This window comes from Rhynchophorus ferrugineus, unplaced genomic scaffold (genome assembly GCF_030347505.1).
Source record: "Rhynchophorus ferrugineus isolate W39M unplaced genomic scaffold, kcgeb_rfMv2 rfM3, whole genome shotgun sequence".
NCBI lineage: Eukaryota > Metazoa > Arthropoda > Insecta > Coleoptera > Curculionidae > Rhynchophorus > Rhynchophorus ferrugineus.
This window is the reverse complement of record NW_027472582.1, coordinates 60,877,401-60,897,538: the sequence shown is the minus strand read 5'-3', so window position 1 is coordinate 60,897,538 and position 20,138 is coordinate 60,877,401. Positions and strand designations below refer to the sequence as shown.

At 30.9% G+C, this 20,138-nt stretch overlaps 1 protein-coding gene across 3 annotated transcripts in view; it reads left to right on the top strand.

Annotated features, from left to right (window-relative positions):
* dysc (whirlin protein dyschronic) overlaps window positions 1-20,138 on the top strand; it is a 346,867-nt gene that overhangs the window by 171,732 nt on the left and 154,997 nt on the right. For 2 of the 3 annotated variants that reach the window (XM_076398877.1, XM_076398876.1), the window contains 3 exons: window positions 13,206-13,265; window positions 14,971-15,080; window positions 19,554-19,620. In XM_076398877.1, the coding sequence (XP_076254992.1) occupies window positions 13,206-13,265; window positions 14,971-15,080; window positions 19,554-19,620 (237 nt within the window). The remainder of the gene's footprint in view (window positions 1-13,205; window positions 13,266-14,970; window positions 15,081-19,553; window positions 19,621-20,138) is intronic. The other variant, XM_076398878.1, reaches the window with a different exon arrangement.

Genomic DNA, 20,138 nt, shown 5'->3' with positions numbered 1-20,138 from the left:
AATCCGATCCTGTTCTGTTGGACCCCATGTTTATAGTTTCCTAGTGCTTCACTGATCATTGTAAATTAGACACCGCTGCGTTACTAAGCTCTTCTCCGTAGATTTTAATGTTTCTTTTTCTTCTACCGATAACTCTTATCAAATGACCTAGTTTTTAGCGTTTCATTGATCACCGAGTGATCTAGTGCTCCATAAGTCTACCTTCCTTTTCCTACCTGTTCTTCACCAAGTGATGGACAAGTTACGATTTGTGAGACTAAATTATGACTCCTGCTTGTTCACAACAGGGTAGTAATTATACTTAATACCAAGAAATCTGGGCCCATAACCTGTTAAAAATCTCTTATACTTCGGGATGGAACAGAATTAATAACACCACTTATGGCATTGAAAAAAAGAGCAATTTTATTTACATCGCTGTTGTTCTTCATCATTTCTACATTGGCTGTTGTATCGACATAAATAATATATTTAATAGACTTTGGGTCTGTTGCTCGTTATTACTAGTAAAAGTTATCGAAATTATATTTTCGAAATTTTATTTCGTGTAGTAGATTTTTCTTCCTTTTGGATATTTCCCATAACATGTAAAAATCTTGAGGAAAAGAGTTGTTTGACTGCCAAACTAACTAAAAGTTTTTTAGAGCCACAACTGGGTTTTTGTCCACTAAACCTTGCAATTCATTCTCTTCGAATTTTTTGGTTCATCATGCCGTTATTTGTCATTTTGACACATCAAAATCGCTACTTATCGTTGAATCATTAAAATCGTTGAAATTAAACCCGATTAAACCCGACAACTGGGGTATGGGGGAGCAATATCACCAAAAATTCTTAAAATTGTTTGATGGTCTTCCACAACATATATCTTCAAATCAAGTAATAAAAGAAAGGGAAGTTGAAAATGCAAATTTAAGGATTCCGCTATTAGTATCTGTATACACTGAATAATTCGCATTCATTGATAATTCACCTTTTGACCTATATATATAAATATATATATATATATATATATATATATATATATATATATATATATATAATACATGCAAGATTCTTTTTTAGTTTTTACTACACCCTTTTATTTGAGCACTTAAAATTGTTATTTAATTTTGCTGCTATTCATAAGATACAAATCATATAATTATTGAATATTTATTCCTAATGTACTAAATAACTTATATGTTAAAATTAATTTGAAATTAACTAAATATCCAATAAGCAAGCAATTGACGAAGTAGAAGATATTAAACATTTACTGACAATTCCCTCTTCTCACCTAGGTTTACAACACTGTTTAACTTTTATTTATAATACTTTAGGAAACCATACAAGCTGTTTCCTCAAAACTATTCTGTTTTCAACCTCACCAAATAATTTGTTCACTAAGTTATATCATTATTGTCACTACCGTGGCAAAGGAAGTAAAGAGCATGGGAAACTACAAATACATGACCATTAAAAAGCATTAAAAGACATCATGAGTTGAACCGAAAATTCTTGTTTTATTGTTATTGATTCTTAAATACACAATGAAGCTTTCGCCAACTAATTTCACTGTCATCTAATTTATATGGGTCCCTTTCAATGTTAGTATACGTAATATTGTTTTTTGTTAATTTTCTTTTTTTAAATAGTAAAAATTATAGTATCTCAACAAATTAATTGAAGAATGATGTAAACTTAATAATGTAAAATTAGTTTAAAAATGATATCAAGCGCCAGGGCAATTTTCATTGAAATGACAGCTATGATTGCCGGAAAATTAGGGCATGGGTAAAGAGTAAATCGGCAATGCGTCTGGTGCAGTTTCATCTATACTATAACATGTTTATATTCAAATGTTTGTCCACTAATGGACGAGATATTTGTAACTAAAAATTGCTGTCAAAGATTTACTAAAATCTCAACTAAAAACTAACGACGATAAGTAGTGTTTTTGAAAACTTGTTAGCTTTTAATTATATAAGCTCGGCTGTTTCATTTTAAAATTACTCTTTACTTTCCAGATGATCTTTTAAAATTGATGCTGAGTTACCTAGATTGTTATCCAATATATAATGTTAGATTATATGATGCCAAATATAGTCAAAATTGTTTATGGACAATATTTTTAGACAATTCTAAAATGAAATGTTAGAAATGTTATTTTTAATATCCATTATATTACTGTAAATCGAATGAAAATCGGCAAATATCTGCGAGGGCGAATGAATATTTAGAGTAAATTATATGGCTCAGTGAATAGAGATAAAACGAAATAAAACAGTGGTGTTAACTTTATGTGACCATTATTTATTGGAGTAATATAAAAATATAAAAATACAAACGATAAAACGGATGGCAGTGGGTTACCTGGAGACGAAGCTTGGGCAGTCGATGGCGGCACGTCTAAACCAAAGATGGTCGAGTACTGAATGAATGGAAATGCCCTTCAATAACATCCCAGATAAACATCTCGGATTTGCCAGCTATTCGTTATCGGGTTTTTGTTGGCACTGCTGGCACCCCGCCCGTGTTCAACATCTGGGATTATATTTCTGGGCATTTTATAGACCGTTATTCCACTATGTAAAATTCGACATGCCTCAAGGTCTCTACAAATATATTAGTATTATGTGAATTAAGTCTCATTTATCTTGATCTGTCGAAAACGCACGTTTTACTTTTAATATTACAAATTAGACTTTATAAATATTATGTATTAATATTTTACAAACGCTTAATTAGCAATTTAGATGACCAACAAAATAAGGAGAATATACAAAACATTATCCAAAAAATCATGGCCCAAGTTAATTAATATAATAATCATTTCATTACATATATTCATTAAAGCTTCACATTGCATTGGCAACAAAACCATTATTACCCCGGTTATTAATACGCGTTAAGCGCTCGAAACGTAAATATGATGGAGCAAAGCCGAAAATCTAAATTAGAAATTAATAGAACTAGATGGTTCAGCGCCAAAACTAAAATGCTACGTGTAATGACTGGAAGCTATTAATATCGAATTACTCAATCATAAACATAATTACATCTCATTCACGTTCTCTCTAAAATATGAGGCGGATCTGTGACGCTCTAAATTTATTAATCCCCGTCTAATATATAATGAAATATATAGCATCACTAATAGTTCTTTAAATCATTTAAAATATGTTTATATTATCATATTATATAACTAGATTTTAATTAAACACATCATTCTTATTTAAACCTTCATTTAGAACAAACAATTCTTTGATTGACTCATTTTGTTACTATTATGGTTTAACTCACTCACCCTAAAGAAAAACAAACATTATATACAAGTTTTGCAGAAGAAGTCGAATGTTACAGGCCTATTTCGCTACTACCTGCAATATCAAAGCTATTTGAGAAACTGATATTTAAACGTGTTAAACATTTGGTAACAATACCAGATTTCCAGTTTAGTTTTCGAAATTACCATTCAATAATCGATCAAGTGCACAGAGTAACTGCGGTTATTGAAAGAGTGTTTGAAGAAAAGAAATACTGCCCTGCAATATTCCTGGATGTCTCACAAGCTTTTGATCGGGTTTGGCATTTGGGATTAATCTGTAAGATGAGCAAATTGTTACGGCGTAACTATTGTCAATTGCTAGAGTCATATTTATTCGGAAGAAAATTTAGAGTATCGCACAAAATGGCGTTCTCGACCTTTAAAAATATCTCGGCTGGAGTTCTACAAGGTAGTCTCCTGTATCTGCTCTACACTGCTGACATTCCAACAACAAAAGAAACACTTCTTGGAACCTTTGCTGACGACAAAATTATTATGGCAAAAGATATATCTCTGCCTAGGGCAATAGAACAAGTGCAAGTGGCAGTTAACAAAATCTACAAATGGACGAAAGATTGGAAAATTCAACTTAATAGCTCCAAATCTGTCCACGTCAATTTTGCATTAAGGCGAAATAATAAAAACTTAATTATGTCACTTAATGAATGCCCGATTTCTCAAGCAGAATCAGCAAAATACCTTGGAATCCATCTAAAATCTAAAATTCTAAAATCTTGATCTAAAATCAAAAAGGTTGATCTATAATACAATTATAAAGCCAATTTGGACCTATGGGGTTGCACTAAAAATTCAAATCAATTAGTCATACAGCGCTGTCAAAACAAGGTTCTTCGTTTGATTACCAATGCCTATCGCTATGTAACCATTGAAGAACTGCACGATGACCTGGAAATCAAATTGATTTGCGAAGTTGTCCAGGATTTCGCCTTGAAACACAAAAGAAGATTACTAAATCATACTAACGTGGAAGCAATACAACTGCTGGACAACGTGCAGGATATCAGGAGATTGAAACGAACAAAACCATACGAAATTATATAAAGTGTATACATTTAGTGTAAACTATAGCTATAAGTTAATAATTAATAAATAATTATAATTTTATAATTGAGGAATACATACTGATATATTTTCTCGCACTCGTCTTGCTTGTTAATTAATCCAAGTACATAGGAAAAGTAGTAATAAATTAATTGTAAATTAAGATTGTACTAAGCGTATCTAATAAAGATGTTATAAAAAAAATATACAAGTTTTAATTCACCAAAGTGACAATGTAAAAATGTGATTAATACTAAAAGAATGCTATTCAAGCCAATCAAATATTAGAAAGATTCCAGAGCAAGACTTCAAGAAACATACTCAGTATTCCTCAAAGCAACAAATGAAATAATAAATCAAATAATAAAACACTGCAAAAAAATTAAAATATATCTGCTTTAGCAATCAAATAATAGAGTTATATTGTGAGATGAGAAGGCAGGAAGGTTGAGCAAGTCGGGTAGAGGCTGCTTCAAGTAAACAAAACGACAGTTCAACCTATAAGAAGTCCAAAAACAATATATTTAGTTTCGTGTAGGTGTATCATCCTCCAGTAGGTCCCATTCATATAACATAATCTTTTTTTTTATTTCTTTATGTCTTCAAGGTGGCAGTTCTGATTTCTAAGCTCTCTTCATCGAACCTCTTCTATCCAAACAAATGCCTGTCATGGTTAAGTAATCATTGACCCCATTTCTTTTAAAGCTTAATAGATATTTGAAAAAATAAAAATTTGGGATGGTATTATGATATAGGGTTGGTCCCTTGCCTTTGGTTTGGTTTGGTTGTTCCATGAAAATGTTGGCTATGATAGGAGTGCGGCGCTGGTGGTTTTTCTCATAAGAATTATCATAAAACTGGGACTCTGTGGATAAAATACAGTGTTTTATGAGATAGAAGAAGCTGCTTAGTATGCTTTCTTAATTTTTCGATTTTTTATATGACCGATTAAGAGAGCTTCAACACCAGATCTCGACCCTGAAAATTCATGTAAACGATTGCAAAATATCATTTAGTTTTAGTCAATAAACGCTAAACTCCGAACCGGAAGACAATAATCCAGATAATCACGTTCATCTGGTATTTGCCCCACTGTACCCCCAAGTGTGATATGAATTTCAACCATTTGCCTACGTGTTATTGTGTCAAACGTCAGTTAACAGTGCAAACCAAATATATGTTAATACATTGAAAAAGAATTATATCATTTTATTACTAGTTTGATATAAGAAACTAGACATAATGCGCTAGGTAGTTCATTGCAGTTTTCTAGGTTTTTGATATTGGGTAACCAAATTTTAATTGAAACGGAACCAAAATCAAAATTCATCATAATATATTTATATAATACTTTTCTAAAATTCTATTTAAATTACTTAATAGATCGTAGAAATTTAATGTAATGAAAAACTCAAAAATCTACTTTATTTATTTAAGATTGTAATACGTATGTATAAATGCCTTTTAGTTTATAAAACATACAATGCACTAATGTACCAAGTTAATATTGATTGGTTTTGCATGTACCTCGACGCAGATGCGCTCACTATTAAATTTATCGTAAAATCCTGAGTACATAACATGAATATTCGATGGGTAGTTATCTTAATAGGCTAAACAAAATTACAAACACAAATGCAAATTTCGATAGAAATATATCGGTCTATGAATATTAGAAAACGTGATTTTTCCAAAAAAAAAAATAACTGCGGCTAAAATATTACTAGCTGTAATTGTCATGTAGGTACAATTTAAATTTATCTTAAACAAAAGTTGCTTCGTTCCCTGAAATATTTTACTGTACAACAATATACTACTGATTAGAATTAATTCGTATTGTTCGCAAAATATGGCACAGGCTTTATAACATTCCAATATTCCGTTATTATCTGAGCGAAAGCTTGAAAATATTTGTACGTTTTAAAAATTCAATGAGATCCACAATTGGACTAAGTTCTGGAAAATATAGCTCAATAACACGAAATCTGTTCATACCAATTCTGAATAGTAACGAAATGATAGAAATCAAATTACGTTACCTGAGGGATGTTCAATTGAGGTATATATGTCGATGGTAGATTAAATTGGGTACATCATGTCATATAAGAAGCTCAGCAAATCAGGGTCAAAGTTACTGTTACAGCTAATTAATTCGAAGGTACTCTCCACTTAACATAAGATAACTTAATAAAAATATTGATTTATCAGTCGCCAAACCTAACAGTAATTCAACGCCAGAACAAAGTTAGAATAGAATAGAATTATTTTGAATTAAAGGTTTCGTCTTACTAGTACGTAAACGATCAAAGAGATATACGTCATATCCGGAGAACTTACTATTATAATTAAATTATTATTTGTAAGCATCGCCTGTACCTTCCTGTGCCAGTTTGTCTTTGATAAACTTCTGAATAGTATTGGTTTTACCCAAGTTTTTATGGCATAACCTAATTGAGATAGATTACAGCTAGAAATCACTGAGCTTCTTCAGTTTACCTTTTCTGACCCTACAACTTCATCGGCCATACTTTCATCTGAAGTGCTACCAACTGTGGTAGTAATAATACGTGCAGGTTGAAAAACAAAAAATATATTTTGCTTTAAAGCTCATTTATTTTACGGGAGGATGTAGCGAATTATTGGAATGACCGATCAAACTATATTGCTGGTTTAATCCTATTCTAATACCTATATTTAAAGTTAAATTTAAATATGACCTTGTTGGGAATCGAAACAGTTGCCTACAACGTTTCTACGACGTCTCATATCAACGAACTGCTTCCTACTTTTCGTCACATCAGTACAGCAATAGCATCATACACCGAAATCTGATTATTTTAGATAAAAATTATGTGAAAACAATGTACGTGCCTTTGAAATTTGAGGCATTCCCTCTATTTTTAATACCCCCCCCCCCTTCAGCTTAATCAGATTCTAACTTGGCTCCAATGGAACCACCTCGGAAGAGCACCCTTTCGAATAAAAAAATTTTGAATTTGTTCATAATTGATGGAGAAATCGGCGAACATAACAGGTCGATTGAAAAGTCCCCAGCCTATCATAGTAGAACATATTTTTTGGCAAAATTAGTTTTTTCTTCAACATAATTTTCTCAAACATAATAAGGGTGATACACTAATTATAGCGACCCTCCAACTTTTCTCCTTTGCTTCAAAATACACCTCAGTTTCACGATCACTTCTTTATTTGACGAAAATTTCTTCTCAGCTATAATTTTTTCAGATCTGAGATCAGGAAATAGTCGTTTGGGAGCAGATCTGGAGAATACGATGGATGAGAAAGCAATTCGAAGTCCAATTCATGGATTTTTTCCATCGTTTTCACTGACGTGCACTTTAACGTGAGCAGCACTTTCTTTTTCTTCAAATGCGGCCGTTTTCCAGCGATTTCGTCCTTCGAACGGTCCAATAACACTATGTAATAGTCGCTGTTGATGGTCGTTTCTTTTCAAGGTAGTCAATGAAAATTATTCTATGCGCATCCCAAAATACAGACGCCATAACCTTGCCAGCCGACTGTTGCGTTTTCCCACGCTTTGGAGTGGGTTCATCGTATGCAGTCTATTTGGATTCCTGTCGATTGGACTTCGGAGTGAAATGATGGAGCCATGTTTCATCCATAGTCACATATCGACGCAAAAAGTTGGGTCTATTACGGTTGATCATCTTCAAATACTGCTCCGACTCTTCATCAACTCGTCGTTGTTTTTAGTCAAAAGTAACTCGCGCGGCACCCACTTTGCACGGAGCCATACCCATACCCAAATATTCGTGAGTGATATGTTGTACACATTCAATTGATATCTTTAGAATGTCTGCTATTTCATTCAATTTCAATTTACGTCATTTTGTATGATCATTTTGTGGATTTTCTTAATGTCTTTTTGTCGTCTTTCTTCTTTGTCGGTAACAACCTCTTTTGGGCGTCCACTGCGTTCACCGTCTTCGATGCTCATTTCACCACGTCTAATCTTAGCATATTAATCCTTAATGGTTAATTGTCTTGGGGCAATGTCCGAAAAGTCGGCATCAAGCTGTTATATTAAAAATATATATACATATTTAGGCCGAGATTATAATATAACATAGGAAAAATAAAGATTTCAATATTTTTAACAACAAAGTGAATATGTTATGAGTTTTTTTTAAACAGTAACTACTGTTATTGTCCAAATTATAGCCTTATTGAAGTCAAAACACACTTTTCCAATATAATTATGTATAATAGAAAACAACTAAAAATATATGGGTGTTAGCCGTCGAAATAAATATTTCAAGGCGCCATTGACTTCCCAGCAAAAAAAAAGAACGTAGTCTAATTTTCCTCTTAATACCGTATATCTCCATTAAAAAAAAGTTTTCATTTCCACAATAATACAGAAAGGGAAATAAAAAAAGCCACTTTCATTATATCTATTGTCATATTGGAAATTCAAGAACCTCAACAATTCGTCGTTCCGACACTAAAATAGCCCAGGTCATCACGTTCGCGGGCCAGAATGGAAGACGTCGAAATAAGACGTCTAAAAATAGCTCGGCTTTGTCCCGTCTGGCGCACCTGTTGTTTCGCCCCATGAAATTTTAGTATGGCGTCAGTGCATTTTCCGATACGTCGGTCCCTGCAAAAGCGCCAGGTTAGAGGAATAAATCAAAAGGCGTGCCATCCGCGACCGTAATCTACTATGAAAAATCGATTTCGTATTTATAACGGGTCACGTGGGTCGTAGAAATCAGCGTCAGCATATTTTCCGACGAGAAAAACAAAAACAGATCACTTGATTGATTTATATGGGCCGTTTGGATCTGAGAAATGGAGCATGTTCGAGTTGATTGATATCCTCTTGGGTCGATTAATAATTCAGTCGATGTTCATTTGAAAACTTATTCATTATTATCAAAACTAATAATAAACCAATATTACTTTTGTTAAATATTTTTCAGATATTGCATATATGTTATAAAATAACTCAATGTCCACTTTCTCAATTTTCTTTGAAATTATTATTTCGGATATATTCTGCTATAAAAATACAGATTTTCTGCCTCAATTCCTGTAAAATACCTTAAGAGAGATATAGTCTATTCAAACTTTTTTTAGTAATGCGTCATGGATATGTGTGACGTCGAAACATTGCAATGTTGCCGCATCAACTCTGAGTTCCAGTTCAGTTTGGCTTTGATATAAAAGAAAATTCTAATCTAAATAAAATAATTGAACAAAAATGTTATCAAATATAATTTATTTTAACATTATAGTACATCTAATACATATATTATCGAAGAACTTAAAACTAGAATTAATAACACACGTATAATAGTTTGTAGGTTAGATTTGTTTTGTTTACATTGAGCTCTTCCACACCACCCATGTCCTAGAGCTTCTAGGCGCCTTTTTTATGCTGTGGTATACCCCTGCAGGCCTAATGTACCTAATTAACAACTATATATTTGAGAAACGTATTTTACTTTCATTCGAGAGCATATTTACCTTTTTACGTTTAGTTCTTGTTTCCTTTGATGGTGTGTTTACTTGTCAAGTCATCTTGGTATCACCGTATACTTTATTTCTTCTGCTACTATCTGTGTACACCATTCTTCATAAAATTAATCACTGACTTCTGTCTAATGCATTTACCATATCTAAAAAACAGTTAGAAGAACAAAATTCATTCTCTCCTCATAAGTTCTAACTTGATGCTCATATTTTATTTTGAACAATTACCAACATATCTGTGCACACAAATCTTTCATGCCCTACAATACCATTTTCTGCAGTTATATTCAATTAATTATGTGCATACCTTTAGTTGTTTCCGCTCTCATCACTCTGTTTCAAGAATTTCCAGCATCGCACAGCATTATCACATATCCTGAAGGTTTCCTTCAGTCACTTTCCGACTCACTGTCCAATTCAATCACTAACTGCTAATTTCTAAACTGTTTAAAACATGTTCACGATTCCGCCATTTATTAATTACGTCCTCTGTATATCTTATCGAGTTCATCCAAACCGAATGTGTTATCCAAACAGTTTTTGATGGAATATCCTTCTCGACCAGCAATATATCTTATTATTATTAATTATTAAAAAATATAATGACCAACAAAACCTAATCGAATGCTATTGTAACTTTTAACTTTTTCCATCAATTTTTGTTATCTTTACACTCAAAAATCCGTATCTCCCTAACTCCCGTCCTACGTCATTTTTGTTCAATTATTTTATTTAGATTAGAATTTTCTTGTATGTTAAAGCCAAACTAAATTAAAACTCAGAATTGATGCGACAATATTGCGATGTTTCAACGTCATAAATATCCATGACGCATTATTAAACCTCGAATAGACTATATGTCTTTAACTTAAGTATATCCAAGTTAGAATAGATCTCGATTGAATTAATTAAGTTACTTAACCGTGGACTATTGAAATTGAAATGGTTCCCATCTTTCTAGTTTGGTGGCGATCAAATCATTAATGTACTGACGTAGTTATTCGGTATTTCGAGACTATATGCTAGCCAAAAATGGTGCATCGAATTGAATGGGTAATAATCAGGAAGCACTATATCTGGTGAGTAAGCTGGTTCCGGCAAAACCTACCCATTCAATTTACAACATTGTATTATTCAAAATGTAATTTCGATTTTAGTAGCTTGTAATATACTACACCTTGCTTATCACACTATATGCACAACAAGACTTCATGGCATAAATATTCCATTTCAGCCTGCCTTTCCTGAACTTACATCACAATACGCCATAGAAAACTCCCTTTTTTATTGACAGGTAATCAAACTGCCATGTAACAAAACATAATTTTAAAGTACAGTAAATGTATAGTTCATATTGCTGAATCCTTGGAAATTGTAAAATAATTGGAGTGAATTGAATTTTCGACTTGACAAGTGATTTAAGGAATCAATGTCGAGTAAAGTGGGTCCTCACAGCTTAGCATTCGCTGTTATAGTTCATTTAAGTACAATAGTGTATATTCTTGTATTGGGTCTTTAATATTATGGTGATATTGAAATTGGAAAATCCCCATATCTTAGGTAAATAACAACATCGAGTTTGAGAAACTTATTACAATACCCAATATATTATATACCCAATACACATTACTAAAGTAGTAATACTATAACGTTTAAAATACTAATAAATAATAATTAATATAATATAATAAATAATAATTAAAAAATGTCACTTAATAGCTTTTGTCTTGAGTATCACCTAATTTTAGTTACTTATGTAAGTTTTACTAGATTCAATTTACTACGTTCATAACATATTTGAGTTATTTGAACATAATGTCAGCTACTATAAAATTGCTTCTAAAGCAGTTTGCTTAAGGACTTGATATCCTTTTATACTTTGTTATTTCACATAACATTATGATTTCCATTATGTTAGTTTATATTAGGAAAAAGGATATCCTTAATATCTTATAGAAAAAATTAACGGTTTACCCTTCAGTTGTTGAAAAAAATGTATGGCGATGAATATTATGTAATTCTATTTGCATTACACAAGATGTGGTATGTATGGTTTATAAAATTAACATAAAGACATAAATGATAATCAACATAGTAACCATTCGTAACAAAAAAAAAAACAGTTTTCATTTTGAAAGCTCCTCAATCAAATATATATTATGTCGTTCATTTTAATATCTCAATCATTACAGTTCTGCATGTTGTCGAAGTTTTTAACATTTAAATCATCAAACATTTAAGTCATCAAAAGCCGAACTAAGCTAATTCATAACACTGAAAGAAATATCTAGTGATGAGCGAAATGGTGATGATTAGATAGTTAAGATAGTGATAGTTATGTTAAAAGCTCTAAGATTTCAAAATATTGTCGAAATAATAAAATTTTGAAAAGAAATTAAACAAATGAAACTAAATTTAATGAGATATAATTATGTGTTCTTATAATTATAAGAACTAATTCATGTAAAATGGTAAATATTGAAATAACAAATACTTGGAAACAAAATGTATGGAAATTCGAAGGAATTTTGTGTCATAAAAAAAAGTAGCGGTACTTATAATATACCATATTGTACGAAACCTCCATTCATGAGTTCATATACCATTTTGCGAAAAATTACGTCGGGGTCACCACTTTAGGGTATTTATATGGCTCGGTGAATGGAGGTAAAATGAAATGAGTTATGGTTACATGATGTTACCGTTATTTATTGATACTATAAAATATAAAGAAAATACAAATAGATGAAAAGGATAGCAGCGGTGTTATCTGAAAGCTTGTGCAGTCGATGATGGCGCGTCCGAACTGAACCATGATCAGTAAAATCATTCAAACTACCCTTCAATAATATCCGAAATCAATGTCTCAGGGTTGCCAGATCTTCGTAATCGTTTACTAATCGGCTCTGCTAGCACCCCGCACGTGTTCAATATCTGGATTAGTATTTTATGGGTATTTTGTAGCTATTCTAAAATGTAAAATTCGACATGCCTCAATGTCGCTATAGATATATCATTGAAGAAGAGATGAAACTCAATTTATTCTTCCCGTCATTTTACCATAATACCGAAATATAACAACTACCTTTGGCATATTTTATTATTTTATAACAGACTATAGAATATCTGTTAACAAAAATATACAGCAATCTATTAAGTATAACTAAAATTAATTTTTTTCCAACTTAATATAATATGACATAACATAGCTTAAAGAAAATTATACTTTAACGAACACAACACTAGTTATAAATAATTAATATAAAAAATACAACGTTAACCAATGTTCTGATTGGATATTTTTCATTATATATTTCAGAGAAAAGCCGGAATTCCTATACCTGAATCGAACCATTCGGTATATTCTGGATTCCACGAGGTAAGTCTGCTTCGTAGGTAGTTTCGATGGTGTGACAGATTTTTTGATAGACATATGTGGTGCTTGAAACAAAGGACTTTATCATTCCCTTACATATCTTATCGGTTTTATTGTAGGTATAATATTTATGCTAGCTCATAGATTACATTCTATTCACTCATGTAAATACAATCAATTTATATGCAAATGAGTGAGGTGTAAAACAAAAATTTCGAATTGTTTTAAAATCCTTTTCAATCGCTGTATATTACAGGAACTTAATATGTTTGTGTTACACCTCTGTCATTAATATACTGTAATTATTTCCAGAGAAACAGTTGCTACTCTGATAAAGTAATGATTGTTCGTGTAAAATTAATTCACACAAACAATAATAATAAAGTTAATCCACTAAGACAGAAAATAACTACTAAATCATACTATTACTTACAATTTCTGATCCCTCTATGGATAAGATTAAGGTTTTATTTTTAGACCATATTCTATTTTATGTGCCCCTTCCTGTTTTCAATCTTGCTGCTGTTACCTTTAACCCTCTCTACAACTAATGTTGAGAAAATTCACCTACCTTAAAATTTAAAATATAATATTCATTAGATCCCAAAATTGGTATGTTATAACCTATTACAATTAAATATTTTCTTCGAATGTATAAACGACTTGTTGAATAATCTCCAACTTCGTCTAGCAAATCATCCAATTTCATGTCTTAACAATTATTTACTGCTTCGGATAGTTCTCGTATTATGTCACTAATACACTGTCATTATATGTTATTTTTATCGTTCTACTTGGTCCAGTTACAGATTATTGAAATTAGTGGAACTTTCCACAAATGGCGCTTTTAAAACTAAACTAACTTGTTTATTCACATATATGTATATCACGCTGTGTCTAATTCGCAAATACAATGGTGAGGAACTGTGATCAAATGTCTTGATTTGACATATAAATTCCCATTCTCCATTTTGAACCATCGTTTTCCCCTGGTGCCATCACCACGTTTTCCAGTAAAACAACACTTTTTTTGTACTTCTATTCAACAAACTCCACCAGTTTCACTTATTGTTCTTAATCTTTGGTTTTCTAATCGACATTTTTGTATTCCATTGTATACTCGTTGATATGCTATTAATGTTGCATAGTCTAATTTTTTTTATCTTATTTTTATGTACTTCCTAAATATTACTTCATTTTCTTCATATTACCTTATTTTTGAATTTTCTTTTATATTCTTATAATATCAGTTAATAATACCAATATAATTAACACAATTGTTACTAAAATTATTATATACAGAAAACATTATTATATAGTTTGATGTCTCCATATAGAGTGGTATTCATATGATCATATACAAATATAAAGTATAAATGAACAAATTATATTATATATTACAAATTATATTATATATACAAGGTGAATGAATAAAAATAAAATGAATCAATAAATAAAGACAAATAAAACTTCAAATAAACACTTTAACAGAATCAAAACATTATGAACACACATAAATACCTTATTCAGAACAAAAATACCCGAAAACGAACGGATTTACAAATCCAGACATTAACAACATCATTATACGTTATAAATAAATTATCTACATGAAAAAACCGTGTAAAGCTGCTAAAGAAAATATTACATTTTCCTTTAGTCAGAGTAGTAAATGTTTATAATGGAAACTGAAAAGTAATCCTTTTAGGACTACTGTCACGGTGACCTTCCTCCTGGAGTTTATAAAGAGGAGGATTATCGTTCTCCCAGCGAAGACTCCGGGCTCGGAATGGGATTTGGAGATAAACAGATCCCAAGGTGAGAAATAGGAAAGTAAATTAAAATAAGACACAACAGAACTAGGCGAACCTAAAGTACAGAAAATCGACTTAGAAACGTAATGTGGTTCGAATTTTTGTAAGGAAGATATAATAATAATCAATATACGAGTAGATTTTTCTCTAATAGTATTTTTAATAATTAATAGAGGTATTTGTTTATTATAGAAGCGATTGCTAGCAATATAAATATTTTATTATAAATCATAAATAATATAATATATGGTATTATTATATTCAATATAGTAAATGAACACTTACAAACTATTTTGTATCCTAATTTGCTATGATCTTAAAATTACTATTATCTATTTAAAGTTTTTTTAGTAATGCGTCGTGGATATTTGTGACGTCAAAGCATTATAATGTTGCCGCATCAACTTTGAGTTTTTGTTCAGTTCGGTTTTGACATACAACAAAATTCTAATCTAAATAAAATAATTGAACAAATATATTTTCAAATATAATTTATTTTAACATTAAAATTATAGTACATATAATACATATATTATCGAAAGACTTTAAACTACAATTAAGAACACAGGTATAATAGTTTGTAGGTTAGATTTGCTTTGTTTACATTGAACTCTTTTCCGCACCATCTATAGGGTAAAGTTTCTAGGCGCGTTTTTTCTATTTAGTATTATCCCCCTGGAGGCCTAATCCACCTAATTATCAATTGTATGTCTGAGAAACGTATTTTACTTTCATTCAAGAGCATATTTACTTTTTACGTTTAGTTCTTGTTTCCTTCGATGATGTGTGTACTTGACAAGTCGTCTTGGTATCACAGTATTTTTATATCTTCTGCTACCACCTGTGTACAACAATCTTAATAAAATTAATCACTGAATTCTGTCTAATGCATTTAACATATCTATAAAACAATTAATATTCGATGTTTCCTCATACGTTCTAACCTAATGCTTATGTTTAATTTTCAACATTTACAATCATATCTGTGTACACAAATATTTCACGCCCTACAATACCATTTTCTATTGTTATATTCAACTAATTATGTGCATACCATGTTTCCACTCTCATTGCTATGTCTCAAGAATTTTCTGAAACACAGCATTATCACATATCCTGAAAGTTTCCTTCAGTCACTTTCATTTTACGACTCACTTTCCAATACAATCACTAGGCTCTTAACTTTTAATCTGTCTAAAACATATTTACCATTCCACCATTTATCAATTACTTCCTTTGTATGTCTTATCGAGGTCATCCAAACTGAAGGTGTTATGTTTGATAATGCTTCCTACCACTTTATACTTCTTTTATTACTGTCTTGCCAAGAGTGCCACAATGAACCATTTTGAAAAATTCAAGTTTCTTATATTATTTTAAGCCTTTAATTGAATTCTTTTTAAGGTAATGTATGGAATTTCCATTAAATCTCTCTGAGGGTTACCTTTCCACCATTTAAACCTTATGCCCTGTAAGAGTGTATGAAAGGATGTCTTACATCCCTCAACAAGCTGCATGTCCCTAATTCTTTTATGTATACTTTCCAGAGAGACAATTTTCTGTAAAATAATTTTATTAAATTATGTTTATATCGATAAGCTAGTCTTAAATAGAGCCAATATCAAGATGGTCAAGATTCGTCACCCACTTTGTGTGTAGACGGGTTTCCCGTTCCATTTCGAAATAACCTATTAAAGCCGCAATCAATTTGTGACCCTGAATATCTACTGTTTTCGGCATTTTCAAACAAACTAATATGATATATTACGGAGCGACTTAACTGTATAATATTTGGTAACATTTTTGTTCAATTATTTTAGTTAGATTAGAATTTTTTTGTATCTCAAAGCCAAACTGAATTAAAACTCAGAGTTGATGCGGCAACATTGTAATGTTTAGACGTTACAAATATCCACGACGCATTACTAAAAAAACTTTGTATAGACTATATGTACTTATTCTACGATAGACACATCATTGGGATTAACATCTATATCACCGTTTTTAATATGCACTGAGTTTTACTAATATGTTCACTAAACTTGATCAAATAGTTTTACTTTCTTTAACATTCTAATTAAGCCATCATTATCTAGGAGCTATGGAGAAGCTTAATATTGATGTGCTGATAGAGCCTCTGCTCATATCTTTAGTCTTACCAAAAATGTCTTTCTTCCGATCCTTATGCAGAGGGTTATTACCATGGAGCATCAACAATACCTTGCAGTACCTTGATTTGGAATCGTTGTAGGTATATCTATTGCTTTAGCTGGTACAACCTACGAATTGAACACCGTAAGTCCACACTGGTTTAAAGACTTGTTGATAAAACCATGGCGGTTTATATACTGACAAGGCAGATTATCTTCTAATCTTCAGTTCTTCACTTTTTTTCTTAACATGTGGCTTCCACCGGAATTATATCTGAAATCAAGTGTGTTGATGATGATCATCAATGTGATTACTTGCTGATTTATATATATATATATATATATATATATATATATATATATATATATATATATATATATATATATATATATATTGGCTTGTGCTTAATTCTTTTGTTGGTAAAATCAATTTGAACTCATTTATTTTGCTTCATTTTAAAAAAAAAGTAGCAAGCGCAGCAAAAGCGTTTTGTAACTTTTTGGTTGATTCAGTGTTGTTATCTTCAATGACCGGGATGACAGTGTCATCTGCAAATGTAGCAACAATATTTGTCAAAAAGTTCCGAGTATACAGCATCTAGCACTACAGTAAGCTAGAGTCGCTCACCACAGAGATTCTAATTTAAAATTTAGTTATACACAATGTTCCCAATGTTCCCAGCAACTAAGTTAATTATTAGTGTTACTAAATATGGCATTATAATATCATTATAGCGTCAATATTAGAGATGTTATTTTTAATAATCTGTAGTATTCACAATAGTCTGTCAATAAGTTCTTAAAATAGTAGAAAAATCTCCTTAAGGCCTTACGTCCTTTTTCAGGTATTTTGGAAATTAATCAAATTATTTGTATTAATATTATAAAATGTAGAATTGTAAATATTATATTGTAAAAGTCATGATTTCAACCGTGAACTCACAGCATACATTCCTGCAAAAGTACTGGGAAAGCGAATATATATTTATTTTAAGAGATCTTTCGTTGATTTCTTCGTTCAAACGGTTTAATGACGAGAGAATCCTCACCATTTATTATTATTCTTTTTTCAGTTTGCGCTTAATTTATCGCTCTAGTATGCAGTTACCGCGGTAGATAATTTTACAGTTTTCAATTGCTTATTAAATGCAAATTTCGCCATATCCTGCATCTCACTAAAAATTTATAGAAGAATTAAATATATACAAAATTAAACATAAATTAGTATAGTTAATGGTGTTACTTAGTATTACTATTTATTTTCATGAAATGCAAGAGACTTAGCATTATCCTGCAAAAATTCGAACCTACTGAAACCACATATTTAACAAATTGGAGCTTATACAATCAAAATGGACCTAAGATTCTTTCTATTGTTATATTATAATTTAATCTGTAATTGGATATAATATTTTGTCTAAAATATATACGATAAGTTACTTCAACATAATAAAATACTAATAATACGAATTACTATAAAATAGTTTGGAATTCTCGTATACCATTAAATTACGTGGTTTATATGGCGACATAAGAAGCATACACGAAGAGTTGGTTCTTCTGTAAATTCTATAAACCCTGAAGAAAACCCAGTTATCTATTCCAGAGGAAAGTTTATAATGAAAAGTCATTGTCGCAAAGAGAACAATATTGCATGAATATTTGCACTAGTTCATAATCTTTTGAATGATTAAAAATAAACTGGAACGCTGGAGATAATCAAACTTTTATTAGAATTGAAACTTAATCACGTAGGATTATTAAAATCAATTTTTGTGAATAAGCAACGATCAATGAAGGATTGAATGTTTAATAAATCAGTGAAGTTGCTGATAATGTACGTAATATGTTTAATAATAAATACGTACGTACAAGTAGCAAGGAAAAGAGTCAACTTGCTTTACTTAAATCATACCACGCAGAAATAAAATTCTTCTGTATTTCTGTGTTTTAGCGAAATTATATTGTCATGTTGAATCTATCAAATAGTTCTTATTAAAAAAAATTGATAGGAAAAATGTAGCAATCAGAAAAAATCATTAATATAGCTGATATATTATTTCAAAGACAGCTGACTGAAGGTTTGTAAATTATGGAAATTAATTTGATACCTAATTTTTATTGTCAAAAATCCTGATCACCATTATACAATTTATAAACAGTTTGGTATGTTTATATAATTTGATAGAAATGCATTATAACATTAATGATATTTATCTTAAATACGTATTACAAGAGCTCCAATTTGAATCTAACATAAAGACAAAAACAAAAATCAAACAATCAATATTCAATCAGTAAGCTGATCATGATTTCTCGGATTTTAGAATTCGACCACCTAGTGCACCCGGAAAAACAGTAACCGATTTAAATCAGGAAGATCACCAGAACCAGGTGAATACTGTTCTTGTTTGATGTGTGTCCCTTTCTGGTCCGACGTTACTCTTATACTTCTATCTTTTTCTATCTCAGTAGGCTTGTATATCGAACGCAAAATAATTCTAAATATTGTTTGTTTACCGACAGTTATTTTGCGTTGTTAGAGCACTAGCACCAACATATTTCTATCATAAACTTTCTTGCACTGTTACCTATTAGATCAACTAGTATGTGATGTAGACTCATATTACTATATATTAGCTACTGTAGTTCTTAGTAATAGAGTTAGGTTAGTTCTATTTTAAATTTTATTATTATAAACTCACAGCTTTATTTTGTAATGTTATGTATATTTGAGTTAATGTATTTGTGGCGTGAGAATATCGGATACTAAAGCTCCCGTAATCCATTTAAGCAAGTATCTGTCTCTAGTGAGGGATCAAATTTTACTTTTCAAGGGTTGTTTTGAATTTTCAAAACTGAAAAACCTGAAGGATGGTATGCCAGATAGAATTAATCTTATAGCCGTTATC